Here is a 15,566-nt window from a genome sequence, read left to right as displayed (position 1 = left end):
ACCCTGATGCTCATTGGTCAGGTTCTGTTTGGGAAAGCACACAACATCTAAGATTGTTTTCATATGACATATAACCTGTTGCAGAGTTTTCTAAACACGTCCTTTCTCCTCATGATGTCCTTCCTTCCCCAGGCTTTTTGCAAAGCCCCCACAGCAGCTGTCTTAGACGCTTTCCCTCATAGCAAACCCAGAACTGGCTAGCGAACATGGTTTCTAAGAGTTAATGTGCAGACAGAGGAGTGGGTAGGGGCAAGAGGCAGTGGTCTTGTTAAAATGCAGATTCAGATTCAGGCCTACCCTGGAACTCTGCAATTTTACCAAGCTCCCAAGTGATGCCCGTGCTGCATTTCCTTGAGTCAGCCATATATTGAGTAGTCAGGCGTGTGTGTGCATGTGTGGGGGAGGGAGCTGGCTTCTCTCTCATTTGTAAAATTAGAATACTGATGGCTTCCTCCTTGGGCTGTTGTGAGGATTAAAGGAGATTTAATGAATGTGAAAGCACATTGTAAGGTCTAAATAAGTTTATAGCTGTTAAGGGGTTGCTAATATTATCAGGGTCCATGGATTTCTAGAATATTAAGGAATTTTTTTCTAATTTTCTGGCAAGATTTTATTTTTTCAAGTTTCCGTTTGTGAGAAGTTCTTTTTTGCAGGTTCAGCCTCTTCTGTTCCAGCATTGAATCATCCTCCCTGTGTAGCTTTTTATTGTGACCTATCCTCAGTACCTTTTTCTTGCCAATATTCTAACTTTTATTAACAATCCTGACCAAAAGGAAGGCTTTGCAAATATTTTTTTTTATACGAACGACTGTGTAATTTATTATTTCAGGGCTATGAATATGAGTTTTGGGAACTAAAAAAGTCAAAACAGTAAACCATGGGTGGATGGGGATGAAAGTCCTAATTTACCTAATTTACTATGTCTGATGAGAAACCACTGGAGTGATGAGCATATTTTTTAAGAGCAATACCTTCTCTAAAGATAACTTTTTTCTTCTTTGGGAGCCAATTCATTTGTATTGAGAAATAATTCAGGAAATGAATTAGTCCTAGAGCTTCCTTTCAGACTAAGAATTCAAAGGCAGAGTGAAAATGTGTTAATTTTATAACCCATTGTTTTAAGTGTCTAATGTAATAAGAGTGAAATATTCTCTTTAATGTTTACTTAAAGAAGATATCCACAAAGATGTGGGGAAACAAGTGCATTCGTACCCTTACACAGTTGGTGAGAGCATACACTGATCCAGCCTTCCTAGAGGGAAGTTTGGTAATATCCATTAAGAGAAGAGTTAGTAGATTCATATCTTTTGATCTAGCAGTTACAATTCTGGGATCTGTTCTATGCAAACATTCATACCACACAAACGTGTATATAACTGCTTTTTTTTTTTTTTTTGGTGTTATTTACAATAGTGTAATATTTGAAATAATTCAAGGAACCATCAGTAGGGCATTGGGATACATCATAAAATGAAGTACCATCACCTTCCTGAAAAGAGGTCAGTCTATATGTACTGATGTTACTGATGTGAAAGGGTATTCAAGATATATTAAGTGACAAAAAGCAAATTGTATAACTGTCTTTTATGTTAATGACTATTTATATTTTTGTTAAAACATGTATGTTAGTATATGCATAGAAAAATAAGTGAGGCTATAAATACCAAACTGTTGTTAATATTGGTTACCTCAGGGAGGGTTAGTAGATTATGGTGGACATTCACTGTCTGCATTTCTATATTTCTGTAATGTTGGAAATTTTTACAGTGAGTCTGTATTATTTTTGTAAGTAGAAAAAAAACCCAATAAAAATAAAATCCTCTAATTGAAACATGTGTATTTCATATTTAAATCTAAAAATTTAAATTTAAAAATCTATGCTCACTCAAGCACAAAATTATGCACAAATGTGAAAAATATATGTGAAATAATAATAAACTCGGGTTTTTTTTAAGTAATAACAGGGCATAAAAATGTTTTCTCACAAATTCATCATTAACTTGTTGAATTTGAAATAATCCATTGTTTGTATCTTCCAGAAATATTTCCTTGGTTAGCTTTGGTAAACAAAATATTTTTTAATACTTTCTGAAGTGCATGTGCTTTCTGAGAAGATTTTTTACACAAGAAGTATAGAGAAACATAAGGAAGAAAACAAATTCATAATTTCAACATCCAGAACAACTGCTTATAGCTACATCCATTTCTGAGTACAAAGGACAGGTAAAACTCTTTTAAAATAATAATATTATCACTTTTATTTAAAAAGTTATCTCTGATGTTTTTAGAATTAGTCTTTAATTATAATTTAAGTCAGATTTGTGAAGAGCCATGCCGTGCGTGTATTTACTGAAGTCAAGGACAAAACAGTTTTGTTTGTAATCATTTAAAGCACATGGATTATTCCATTCAGTCCTTCCCCAGTCTTTCTGGAAAAGTACCAAAATCTTGCTTCCTGCTCCACCTTCTAGGGCTGGCTGTGAGAGATGGGGAATTCTCTAGGAGTTTAAAGAACTTTACGGGGTAAGATGAATCGAAGACTTTTCACAAATATTTTTAAAGTATTAAAAATAGACTCAACAAATACATAGTAAACACTGTGCGCTGTGCTATAAGCATAGAGTTGTAGATACAGCCTCTGCCTCCCAGGAGACTAGTAGGAGAGAGATGACAGATCCATAAAGAACTTCTGTACAAGGTACTAAGTAGCACATACCATCTGAATGATGCAAATTAAGTGCTTCTGTAAGAGTACCAATGAGGGAGGAATCATCCTGGCCAGGGTGATCACGCAAAGAGTCACAGGGGATGTGATATTTGAGCTGGTCCTTGAAAGGAAGGGTAGGATTTCAGTAGGGGGTGGTGGAAGGGAAGGGCATTCCTGGTAGAATAAGAATGTAAACTAAAGCCCCAAAGCACCTTTCCAGAATAGTGAATAATCCAGATTGACAAATGCACATGATTCATATAGATGAGTAGTAGGAAATAGAAGAAAGGTAGGATCAGTTGACAGAGAGCTGTGGTTGCTAGGCTAAGACATTTATAATTTATTTAGTTGGCAGTAGGAGCCATTGAAAGTTTTTGAGCAGGGGAGGGACATGATCGAAGCTCTGCTATAGAAAGATTATTCTGACAGGTTGAGGGAAGGGAGGACAGGGTCTGCAGTAAGGAAATTGATTAGAAAGCCATTGCTATATATAGGAATGTGGTGCTGAAGGCCTAATCCAGGGTGTTGGCGTTTGGATTGGAAAGGAAGTGAGCGTTTTATAGAGAATAGCATGTTGAAGAAACCTTCTTTCTTCCCAGGGGAGTCTCATGGCACAAGTTGGCATGATTACCGGGGTACCAAGAGTTCTCCCCATTCTCCTTTTTGACCCAGATTACGCATTCACTTCGCACACTTAGTCCAGATAAGGAACAGTTAGTATTTTCCCTGGTTACAAAGTTTGGAAACCATGAGATTAAGAAAACTCAGGTGTGTAGAGTTGGTGAATGAGGAGGGATCAGACCCTTCTTCACATGATCAGATTTTTAGTTCACAAAGCGTTGTTTGTGGTTCTGGTCTTGCTGTAGAGAGCACTGACTCTAGAGAAGAAAAAAACTTTTTTCCCTTGTTCTCGTTGCTTAAATTGAGGTACCTTCTATCCTTGCCTTGCTGATAACTGGAAGAGAGAGAGAAGTGCCTGCTCTGTACCAGGCACTGTGTTGTTAAAGCTGCTCTTTGAACTTGGGTGGATGCTGATGGTTTTATTATAATTGAGTGCTTTAGCTAGAGGCCCTGGTTTCCAGAACTCAGATTTGAGGTCTGATGCTGCCCTCACCTTGTCCGCCATTTGCATACGAAATTGGATTCTCCTGCTTCTGATATTGTAATGTCCCTTGCCTGGGAAGTGAGTGTCAGCTGTCCATGTTGACTGTAGGTTCTAGTGCTGGCTGGACATGAGCAAGCTGTGACCAGGTGGGATACTCTGACATTGGAAGACCTCTATTTCTTTTTCTCTGCCACCATTCAGTGAGGAGAGGTCATAACCCATTTTTTAGATCCATTTTGGCTACTGATAAAACACGCTAATTAAAAAAATTTTTTTGATGTTTATTTATTTTTGAGAGAGAGCTCAAGCAGGGGAGGGGCAGAGAGAGGGAAACACAGAATCCAAAGTAGGCTCCAGGCTCCTAGCTGTCAGCACAGAGCCTGACACAGGGTTCAAACTCATGAACCATGAGATCATGACCTGAGCTGAAGTCAGACGCTTAGCCGACTGAGCCACCAGGCGCCCCAAGACCTGCTAATTTATAGGGATGCCTGGCTGACTTAGTCAGTAAAGCATGCAACTCTCAATCTCAGGTTGTGAATTCAAGCCCCACGTTGGGCATGGAGTCTACTTAAAAAAAAAAAAAAAAAAAAAGACTGGCTAGTTTTTTAAAATATGTTAAAGGTAGCAGGAGGGGACCTTATTGCCCTCTACATATCCTGTGCCCTCTGCCTTCTTCCTTGGTTCTCAGACCTGTCCCTGATGCTACCACAAAGGCATGGTGACTTCTCATTTACTCTTTCACACAGATTGCGCCATTTTGGTGGTTTTGGAGAAACTGAACTTCCTCCTCAGATCACCAAAGTTTCTGGAACCAGGCAGACAGACCTAGATCTAAATCCTGGTTCTTGCACTCACTACTTAACCTGATTCCTTCATCTATAAAATGGAGATAATACTAGTCCTTTATAAAGTTGTCAAGGGTATGGGGTGGCTGGCTGAAGCATGCAACTCTTGATCTTGGAGTCATGAGTTCAAGCCCCATGTTGGGCATAGAGCTTACTTAAAAGAAAAACAAACAAACAAACAAAAACTTGTCAAGGGTATTCAATGAGACAATCTTGTAAAGTACTTAGCACAGTTCTTCCGCAGAGTACACATTCATTGAAGGATAACTCTTACAGCTGTAGATCCTGTCTCTGCATAAGACCATTCACACCCTATGGGTCTGGATATTCTTTTATTTTTATGTTTATTTGTTTACTTTGAGAGGGAGTACACGTGTGTGAGCACAAGTGAACACCAGTGGGGGATGGGCAGAGAGGGAGGGAGAGAGAATCCCAAGCAGCCTCTGTGCTGACAGCGGATTGATCTCACAAACCCGTGAGATCATGTCCTGAGCTGAAATCAAGAGTCAGACACTTAATTGATTGAGCCACCCAAGTGCCTCGGGTCTGGCTATTCTTGTGAAAATACTCGGAAACGTTGTTTCCTCCTTAGTCCCAGGAGGGACTGAAATTTGAAAATAAGAAGGCAAAATGCTTTAATTTAAAAGTTCCCTACCTGATTATTAGAGCCCCTTGGAGAGCTTGAATATGCAGATTCTCAAACCCAAGTCTATATCTATTGATTGAGAATCTTGTGGAGGCAAGGGATGGAGATAGGGCAGGATTGATATCTGAAAAAAAAAACAAAACCCTGTTAAACCCTATGAGTAATTCTATTGGTAGGCCAGGGTTGGGAACCTTTGTTCTCTAGTCTTCAGGGGTTTATGGCTAGAGGTCACCTCCTCCCAAGCGGTGGCAGATTTACCTTCCTAGAAGCTGAGGCTATTTTAATCCCAGCACCAGAGAATTGGCTCAGCTCCAACGAATGCTGAACTCTAAGCTCGGGAGCCTGGTTTTTCTGTCATATTGGAAGTTATTTGTTTCTGGGAGCCTTTGTGGTACAGACATTGGAACTACAAATCAGCCAGACAGGATAGAGACCAGGAGCAGAGTGAAGAGGCAAGATCTGTTCTACAGTCTTGGAGTGGCCATCGTGTCCCTTCCTGCCTCTGACCAGATGGCACTTTGGACTCTGAAGGAGCAGGAGTGAGTGAGCTTGGGCATGATACCCGCCTCCCCGCCCCCCCTTCCCAGGCTAGTCATTGGGTCTCCGTCCAGCTGGCTAAGTCTCTGCACAAAGCCTGTCGGCCTTGGGCTTCCTCTGTGGCTTTTACATAAGCAGCAATTCTCAGAATCTGGTTGAGAATCTGCTTTGTGAGATTAGAGTGTAGTGTGTGGGCAAGAGACAAGCATAGTTATTCTTAACCTGCGGGAAGGGAGGGAAAGGCGGAGAGTGCTCTGCCATGGACAGGTCTGTGACATGCTTGTTTATAGAAACAGCAAGCCCATGGTTTGGCTGGAATGACTTCTAACTCAGGTATTTATAACTTGTATTAGTGGGATTGAGAAGTGGAGAAAGAGAGAAGGAGGAAAAAAGAAATTGGTGGCAACAAAACATGGCAACAAACACAGAGATCGACTTCCTCCCAGTTGCTGGAGTTTCTTTACCAATTTGAGATCAGCTAAATCCTAGATGACCCTGGTCTTTTGTGGCTCTGGCCTCTTAGTTCTCTTTCTTAAGGGAGCAGCTGCTGACTTGCCATCGAAGGCTCCCTGTAGTGGCCTCTCACACTAAGAAAAGAAGAGCAAATCCAAACCAGTCATTAGTTCATGGGCTCAAGCAAGAAGCCCTTCTCTAGCAGTGCCATTGTCTTGGCTCCACAGACTGGATCTTCCATTGACTAGTGCCTCTACTCTAGCTCTTGTGGACTGATCGGATCTAGGGATGAGAGAGAAAGAGAGAGAGAGCAAGTAGAAAAGCTTAGACGGCCCTGCCCCAGGGTTCCTGGGATCACGTGTTTAGAGATTTGGGCCTCTTGGGACTTTGTGCTGTGTGCCACCCGTGTCGCAGATGGCTCTAGAGTCTGGAGAGTCCTTTTTGTGCCTCTTCCACTTCTTTTTGGCACTTCTATCAATTACCCCTCTTTTCTGGGAGCTCTTCCCTTCCCTGGCTTCCTGGGTCTCCTCCTTTCTCTCTAATTGCCTAGCATCCCTACTCTAAAGATAGGTGTTCTCCATGGTTCTGTCCTTAGCCTCTCTCTCCCTTCCCATCTTCTCTTGTACTTTCATGATGGTTTTCACCTCCATGTGAGTATTTCTGAGATGCCCATTTCTAGCCCTGATCTCTTTCCCAAGCATTTAATTCCGTGTTTATGTTGCTAAAGTGAATGTTTGTGATTCCTACTAAATATCCCTCAAGTGTCTTAGATTTAGCACGTCTAAAATAGACATCATTGGCTCCCATCCTTCCTCCTTTGTCCAGACCCAGGTCTGCTTTCTGATCCTGGCACCATTTCTTTTCATGTTCCCTATCTCTGAGATTCAGAATTTGAGTCTTCTGTCTTCTTCCTTCACAGTTGTGTGGTGGCCATGCTTGCCAATTCTATTTGCTTTATTACTTTTTAATCCATCATGTCTTTTCTGCTCTCACTATCTTCATGCTAGTCTAGATCCTCATTACTTCTCATCTGAGCTATTGTAACAGCCTTCTAATTGGGCTTCCTGCCTGTATTGTCTCATATACATCATCACCAAAACATAGCTTTGATTGTGTCTCCAGCTTGATACCCTTCAGTGGCTTCCCAGAGCCTACAGATAACCCCACTTAGTTTGGCATTCAAGGCCTTTCCTGGTCTGGTTACAGTCTACCTCTCCTGACTTACTCTCCTAATACAATCTGCTTTCATCATTGCTCACCTGCTCTGTTATTTCCTTCTGCCAAACTTTCGTTCATGCAGCTTCTTCTACTGAGAATTCCTTCTCTCTGTATTTCCACCTGTCAAGATCCTACCCTCACAGCAAGCAAGGCCATGGTCAAATACCATCTCACCCTCCAAGAAAGCTTCCTTGTTTCCCTTCCCTGATCCTGTTCAGAAATCATTCCTTTTCCTCCTGTTTGAGCACTTTATATAAATCTTTCTTTTGACCCTTATCACATACCAGATTGTTTTATATTTTCCCTAATGGATTTTGAGAGTAGAGGGTAGAAGCTATGTATTCTTCGTCTTAGGATCTCCCATAACATCCTCGTGATTTTCAAACTTTTTTGAGAATGACCCACATTAAGAAATACATTTTTTTTAAAGAGAGAGAGAGCGTGTGCACAAGCAGGGGAGAGAAACAGAGGGGGAGAGAGAGAATGTTAAGCAGGCTCCATGCTCAACATGGAGGCCGACGGTCAGGACCTGGACAAAATCATGAGTCTGACGCTCAACCGACTGAACTACCCAGGCGCCCCAAGAAATACATTTTATATTGTGACCCAGAATACACACATCCCTAAACAAAAGTTTCATGATCAATACTTGCCCTTACTACATGCCATGGGATCTATTTTGTGTTCTGTTCTGTTTATTCATTACGCACTAAATCAGTCAATTTCGAGTCTCATTAATAAGTTGCAATCTGCACATTGGAAAATTTTATTCTATCTAGTATGAGTGACTGCCCTGTCTATTGCCCCTGAGCCACCTGTTTTTTCCATCTACTTTAATGAGAGCCAGAAGAGCACTTAAACAGTTGGCTTTAGGCTTTCCTTGTCTCTTGGGAATAGGCTATTATGAAGTTATCCCTTTATCTCATTAAGTTGAGGGATAATTTTGCTTTCCTTTTTTCTCTCAGGAGGATACAATACTGCCCTGCCTAGTACATGCTGGGAGTGGTGGGCATTCAAGCCCTCCTTTGCAGTATATCTCTAGTAATTCTACCTTCCTGCACCCTCACTTCTGGGGACAGATGACACCCTGTCTCAGGTTGGTGTAGGCTTTCCTCCATCTCAACACTCTCTACCTGCTAAAGCAGAGGCTGGGTTGCATCTTGAGTATTTTCTCTGCTTCTAGGCTATGTTTTGGATGTGGAGGAGATCACTGTAGATTATGACGTGAGTGCTCTCTTCTGAGTTTTTACTTGTGCATGAAGCAATATTCCTAGAACTGTGTGGCTGTGTCAGGGTACCAGCTGCCTGGAGCAGTCGTATCCCAAGTCACTGGACATAATCAGTTACCTGGACTGGTGTGTCTTTTGGGCTGTGTTTCACTGGCATTTGGGCTGTGAGGGTTTATAGCTGAATTTTCTGTTAGAACTTTAGGCCCCACCCCAGACTTTGAGGATAGCTATTTTCTCATAGGAGCTCTTCCTTGCCTCTGTTTCTGAAGTGATGCTGAGGCCGCAACTCTCACACCAGTGAGCTTGCTTCCTTACGTGGAAGAATGCTATAGTGTTCACGAGGGACTAGGTCACTGGTTCTTAAAGTATGGTCTTAGAATCCCTGGTGTCCCCTTTTAGGGGATCTATGGGATTCCCCCCCTTTTCCAGTTACATATTCAAATGAGGCCAGATTTTCTTCATCTTCACCTAGAATAGCGTATCACAACCGATTGAATGCAGATGTAGATAGGAGAATCCAGCTGTTTACTATTAAACCAGACATTAAAGAGATTTGCAAAAATGTTAAATAGTGCCACTCTTCTCACTGAATTTTTTTTCTTGTTTTGGAAAACAGTGTTTTTTATTTTTTCTTAACATTCGTTTTTGAGACACAGAGAGAGACAGAGCACAAGTGGGGAAGGGGCAGAGAGAGGGAGACACAGAACCAGAAGCAGGCTCCAGGCTGTGAGCTGTCAGCACAGAGCCCGATGTGGGGGTCAAGCTCATGAACTGTGAGATCATGATCTGAGCCGAAGTTGGATGCTTAACCAACTGAGCCACCCAGGCGCCCCGAAAATAGTGTTATTTTTAATAAGAATATTAACATGTATGGATTTATTATTTTAAAATGAGTTAACAAATATTTTAAAATATTTTCATTATAATTTCTAATATACTGATACAAACAAAAGCTCTTTGGGGTCCTTGATAATTTCTAAGAGTATAAAGAAACCAAAGAATGTATGAGACCAAAAAGTATGAAAATTGCCAGGCTATGTCATGCTGTGGTAACAAAATCACCTCAAAAATCTCCCTGACTTAACAGATAGCTCATTTCTTGCTCATGCTCATATTCAGTGTGTATCAGCACAGGGGTTTTGTTCATTAAAGTTACTCAGGGCCCTAGGCTGAGGGGGCCCTAGCCTATCACCTGCTGCCATGCTTAGCAGTCAGGAGAAGGGATACACACAGTGGTTCTTGAAAGCTTCCCCTGGAAGCGGCATGTCAGAGTATTGTAAAAGTGTGCAGTCTTGGAAGCACTTAAGTGAGAAACCTAAATCAAACAAAAACTCATATTCTTGAGTTCTTTGTACCCGCTCCCCCAACATTGTTGGGTAAGTGTCAAAACACCATTGCTTAAGGATAAGGAGAAAAGTCAAGGGTGTGAATTATAGAATGATGTTGCTCGTGAGGTACTGAACCCCATGCCATGTCCTAGACCCTATCTTTTCTCTCTTTTTAACATTTACTATGTGGGGCACCTGGGTGGCTCAGTTGACTGAGCGTCCAACTTTGGCTCAGGTCATGATCTCGTGGTTCGTAGGTTTCAGCCCTGCGTGGGGCTCTGTGCTGACAGCTCAGAACCTGGGGTCTGCTTCAGATTCTGTGTCTCCCTCTCTCTCTGCCATGCCCCCCTTCACACTCTAGCTCTTTCTCTCTCTCTCTCTCAAACAAACAAAAAATGAATAAACATAAAAAAAAGACTCCTTAAAAAAATTTACTATGCAATATTTAAGATATATAATAAAGACATATGGGATCATAGAATGAACAATGTGTGCCCACCATCAGCTTAAGAAATGAATACCTGTACCATTAAGCTCCCTTTGTGCTCATCCTCATCTGCATAGTAAGACAGACGGTAAGTATGTGGACAGAAATATAATCAGTGTTGGGTCTGTACCTGAATCTAAGTGCTATGAAGAAGATAAAACAGGGTAAGTTAGGTATAGAGTGATAACAGTAAAGCTAGTTTGGAAAGTCTTTTCCTACGAGGAGACCTTTGAGCAAAGACCTGCGTGAATTAGCTGTGTGAATAGCCAAGCAAGGGAAGAGCATTTTAATTGAGGGAATAGCATATGCAGAACCTGAAGCTAGAATCTGCTTGAGGTGCTTCAGGCAGCCAGGATGGCTGAGGTGGAGGAAGAGGGGGAGGGTGAAGGAAACGAAGTCAGACAGGGAGCCAGAGGCCAGATGATTCAGGGTCTTATAAACAGGGTAAAAGTATTTGAATTTGAACTTAAGGATGAGAAGCCCATGGGCTTTGAGCTGAGTAATGACGTGATCTCATATATTTTAAAAGAATCACTGTGGCCTGCCATATTGAGAAAAAGACTCTGGGAGGCAAGGCCTGAAGCGGAGAAAATACGCGGGAATTATAGCCGTAGCCCAAGTGAGAGATAACAGTGACCTGAACTTAGTGGTGTCTTGTTGACTGTTTATAGCCTCTCTGAGGGGACAAAAAAGAGCCCTGGTTTGTAAATTTGCTGATTTTCATGGTGTAAGTACTCCCGCTGTGTTGATTTCAAGCTGTCAACGTGCTGTCCCTGAAAGAGGAGGTGGGAAAGGAAGTGCACCGTCAGCTGTCGTGAGCCAGTGGAAGCTGGCTTGAACTTGGGTGTGGTTAGCTGGTGGTGTGTTTGCAGGGGGCGCCCAGGTCTGTCATTTGTTATGGTAGAAGGGAGCTGCGCCACCTTTTTGGAAGGAGAGGATATGGAGGTTATGACGGGGAGACAGTCCATTTATAATTTCCATTGTGCTGGGCCTTTTAAAATAAGCCTAGATGTTGGAGGCCCTGCAGGAGCCTTGGACTCTCTGAAATCCTTTGAAAGTGGAGTTCAGCCCAAAACCTCCCTGCAAACAGGAAGCTGGTTTGAGTTAGAACATAAAATAAAAACCAGCTGATGCCCCTGAATGTTTTTCCCCTGCTCCTCCCACTCGACAGAGCCAAAGGAAACTGCCTTTTTGTTTTTGGATAGTTGTTCAGAAAGTCAGAAAAAGCCAAAAACCATAAATCCTTTGAAAGCAAGCCAACTTTTGAGCCCAGGCAAACTCCTGCGCATGGGGTTTCCTAGCCCGGATGTCTGTCCCACTGCCAGGAGTCCTAGGAGGAAAGTGCGTGAGGAACACAAAGTTGCCAGAGATCAGAGCCTGGAGCCCAGGCCCAGCAGGAAAAGATGGTCTGTAGCAGGTTTCTCCAACTGGAGCTTCCAGCCCATTTGTAGGTCATGAAATCAATAAAGTGGGCCATGACCAGAATAATTTTGTAATGAAATAGAATGTAATAGAAAATAAAGTATATTACATGCAATAAGAGTATTATTTTGTGAAACTTTGATTTCATTTTTATGCAAATGCACACATGTACGTGTATCTATGTACTGGGCCATAACATAAACTGTCTTTCTTACTGTGGCTTGTGGCCAAAAATATTTGACCAACACTGGTCTTAAAGGTGTGAGTAACTTACATCTCCTTCCTGCTTTAGCTTGCTGTTGAAAAGTCCAAGCTAGTTTCAGAATGAATCTTCTGTGGAGCTGGATCATCTGCCCACAAAACACCTACCCAAATTCCTGTCAGAGGGAAGGAAAGCTGAGAATCAACAGACTGGTCTGATTCTTTGGGACGAAAGCTGAGGCATAAAGGAGGGATTGATGCAAATTTGGATCCAAAGGACTTGCCTAAAATGATTCACTGGAAGAGAATAGAAGTTGAGCAGCCTTTTAGCTCACTGCACTTGATTCTGCTGACCTTTTCCATTTTTGTGGGTAATGCTAGCCTTGGGTTCCTCTCTCTCTTCTCTTCTCTCTGTCTTGTAGGCAGTTGGTACAGCAGGGATGTTCCTGAGAACCCCTCCTTCTGGGTTAGCTGGAGGCACAGTGCCAGGATGGGGAGTGGTGCCCTGAACTGAGTGTCCCCTGGACTTCCCCAGGGGTATTTGTGCTCTCCAGTCAGTCTGCCTGCTGCTCAGGCTGTTCAGAAAGGTGACTGGGTGCCAGGGCATCATGAAGCTGAGAAAAAGTGAGGAAGGAGGCATAAGGTAGGGCGAATGACCAAGAACATAGAGAGTAGGGGACAGTTAATTTATCCCACACTAGGTTTAGTGCTTCAGGTAGGCCCATGGTAACTGACAAGTCTGGTGCTTGGCAGGTGGCTGTGGGTTGGTATAGTGCCCTGGGAATAAACTGCCTCTTTCGGTGAGTAGACATGTATTGGAATTGCTGGTCCACATCCCCAGGAAGCACAGAAGACTCTTGGGGACCTTCCTGGGGAATAGGTTTTAACTATAATGTCCTAGGAGATTTATTTTGGTCTTTGGCCACCATAGGGAATTTCTTTCCAACTAATTCAAACTAAAATGGTCCCTGGAGATAAGAATTTATACCATCCCTCTAGAAGGATTTTGAATTCTCCAGCTGAGACAATAAGAGAGGAGGAGAGATCCTAAAGCCACCTAATTGATTCTGGGTTTCCCCTCTCTAGAAACTGCCCTGGACTAGGAGTAGACCACCCTGCTACAGACATAAACACCTCTGACGTGTTTCTGGTTCACACCACCTAAGGCCTCCGAGACTTGTAGCAGAGCACAGTCTAGCCTGTTTACATGACCTTTCTGCATTCAGATGCCTATCTCTTTGAGTCAATGGAGAGACCAAGGACATGTCTGGGGAGGGCCAGTGCAGTGAGTCCAGACAGTACTAGAGGGTACTGGACCTGGAGTGACAAGCAAGATGTTCTGTAGCAGAGAGTGAGGTGGGGTGAGAAGAGGCTCCAGGGCAGCCTGAATCTCCCATGGGATCATCTAGCAGAAAGGCCAGTGAACTAATTGAGGTTAGTCCAGTGTGTGCCCTGGGGCTGTAGCCAGTGTAGGGTAACAGTATGGATGGTGAGAGTGATTGTGAATGTCCCATGTGGCCATGTCCTATCAGAATCTCTGAGCACTTTACACGTATATCCCTTGCATCTCTGTGGGAGTTGTGGCTTAATAATAATAATTAGAGCACTCTGAACATCTGTGCTTTGTAAAACACAGCATTAAGCCATGTTTCTGTCTCTCAGGCGCATAGTCTGAATGAACTGGCAGATGTTGGTGGGGGGAGGTGCAGTTCTCTGATGGAGGGGAAGAACACGATGGGATGCAAAGATCAGGGATATTATGAGTCACCTAATTGCTACCTAACATTCCTCTGACTCTTGGTGGATGACAGTAGCCTTTCTTTCATGCCTGCCAAGGCACAAAGATTAGTAACCTCCTCTGAATCTCATAGACAGGAGAGGCCAGTGTGGGGACCCAAGGCTTTATCTTGTAAATGGAGCCTTCATGGATTGGGGGAGTGCTTGTTTCTCTGTGGCCATGAGCTGAGCTTTCACACTTCATTTTCTTTCCCATGGTCCCCACAGAGTGAGCCCTCTTAAAAGCCTTCGGTACACACTGGCGGTTCCCCATGTGATCAAGGGGCCTGTGGCCAGACCAGAACCTGGAGAAGTCAGTGGCCCCATTCTCTTGAAGAAAGCAGTCGGCATTTGCTGGACGGTCGTGGGTACCTTCAGTACCTCCTTCCCAACTTGGCTCTGGCCATGTGTCACTTCTCTGTCTTGCTCTAACAGGTGACCTTGGAGAAGGTGCTTGGAATAACAGTGTCTGGAGGCAGAGGACTTGCCTGCGATCCCCGATCCGGTTTAGTTGCCTACCCAGCTGGGTAAGTAAGTACATTGGAAGAAGTCTTATTGCATGGGAGTTTAAAGCCCTGCTAATAAACTAGTGAGGGTGGGCAGGGGTTTTTGGTATCTTTTGGGAGACATGTCCTGGTTTACTGTTTTGGTACCACTTTTGTAAAGGAGTTACAGGGCCAGGTAAAGGCTCTCTTTTGAATGTTGTCCTTGTTGCCATCCTGTCGTGCTTTTTGGCCATCCACCCACACATACAGAGTCACACTTTATCTCACACGCAGTTCCCAACACCATTTTTAATATCTACCTTCTGGTCACCTTTGAAAACAGCTTTATTGAGTTGTAATGTACCACACAATTTGCTCATTTAAAGCGTAAAATTCAGTGTTTTTTTTTTTTTTTAGCATATCTACAGAGTTGTGCAACCATCACCACATTCAATTTTAGAATATTTTCATCACCCCAAAAAGACTACATACTCATTAACAGTCACTCTCCATTTACCCCCAAGACCTGCAGTCCTAAACAACCGCTAATCTACTTTGAGTCTGTATAGATTTACCTGTTCTGGATATTTCATATAAGTGGAATCATTCCATATAAGTAGAATATTTGGCTTTGTGTGACTTTTTTAACTTAGCATAATGTTTTTAATGTTCATACATGTCATGGTAGGTATCAGTACTTTGTCTTTTTATGGCCGAATAACATTCCATTGAATGGATGTCCCACATTTTTTCTGTTCATCAGTTGATGGGCACTTGGGTTGTTTTGACTTTCTGGCTGTTTTATGAAAAGTACTGCTTTGAACATTTGCCCATTCTCATCACTTGGAGAGATGTCAGTGCCATGGGAGAGCTGTAGGGTTCGGCCTCCTGGGTGACTCATTTGGTTAAGCATCCAACTTTGGCTCAGGTCATGATTTCACGGCTCATGAGTTCGAGCCCCACACCGGGCTCTGTGCTATCAGCGTAGAGCCTGCTTCAGATCCTCTGCCCCCCTCCTCTCTCTCTTTGCCCCTCCCCTGCTTGCACTCTCTCTCTCTCTCTCAAAAAGAAATAAACATTAAAAAAATAAAGGAAGAAATAAAGGTGGGGTTTTGGGGCTGGTG

General features: G+C 42.8%; 1 protein-coding gene across 8 annotated transcripts in view; it reads left to right on the top strand.

Annotated features, from left to right (window-relative positions):
- The window catches only part of MAPKBP1 (mitogen-activated protein kinase binding protein 1), a 53,702-nt gene that overhangs the window by 10,928 nt on the left and 27,208 nt on the right, over positions 1 to 15,566 (top strand). For 5 of the 8 annotated variants that reach the window (XM_042942345.1, XM_042942348.1, XM_042942346.1 and 2 more), the window contains one exon: positions 14,393 to 14,484. In XM_042942345.1, coding sequence (XP_042798279.1) covers positions 14,393 to 14,484 — 92 coding nt within the window. Of the gene's footprint in view, positions 1 to 1,413; positions 1,500 to 2,039; positions 2,224 to 12,272; positions 12,549 to 14,392; positions 14,485 to 15,566 lie in introns of all 8 variants that reach the window. The other 3 variants (XM_042942343.1, XM_042942344.1, XM_042942347.1) reach the window with 2 other exon arrangements.

Source organism: Panthera leo, chromosome B3, assembly GCF_018350215.1.
Source record: "Panthera leo isolate Ple1 chromosome B3, P.leo_Ple1_pat1.1, whole genome shotgun sequence".
Classification (NCBI taxonomy): Eukaryota; Metazoa; Chordata; class Mammalia; order Carnivora; family Felidae; genus Panthera; species Panthera leo.
Note: the sequence above shows the minus strand (reverse complement) of the source record. Positions and strands in the feature narration are given on the sequence as shown.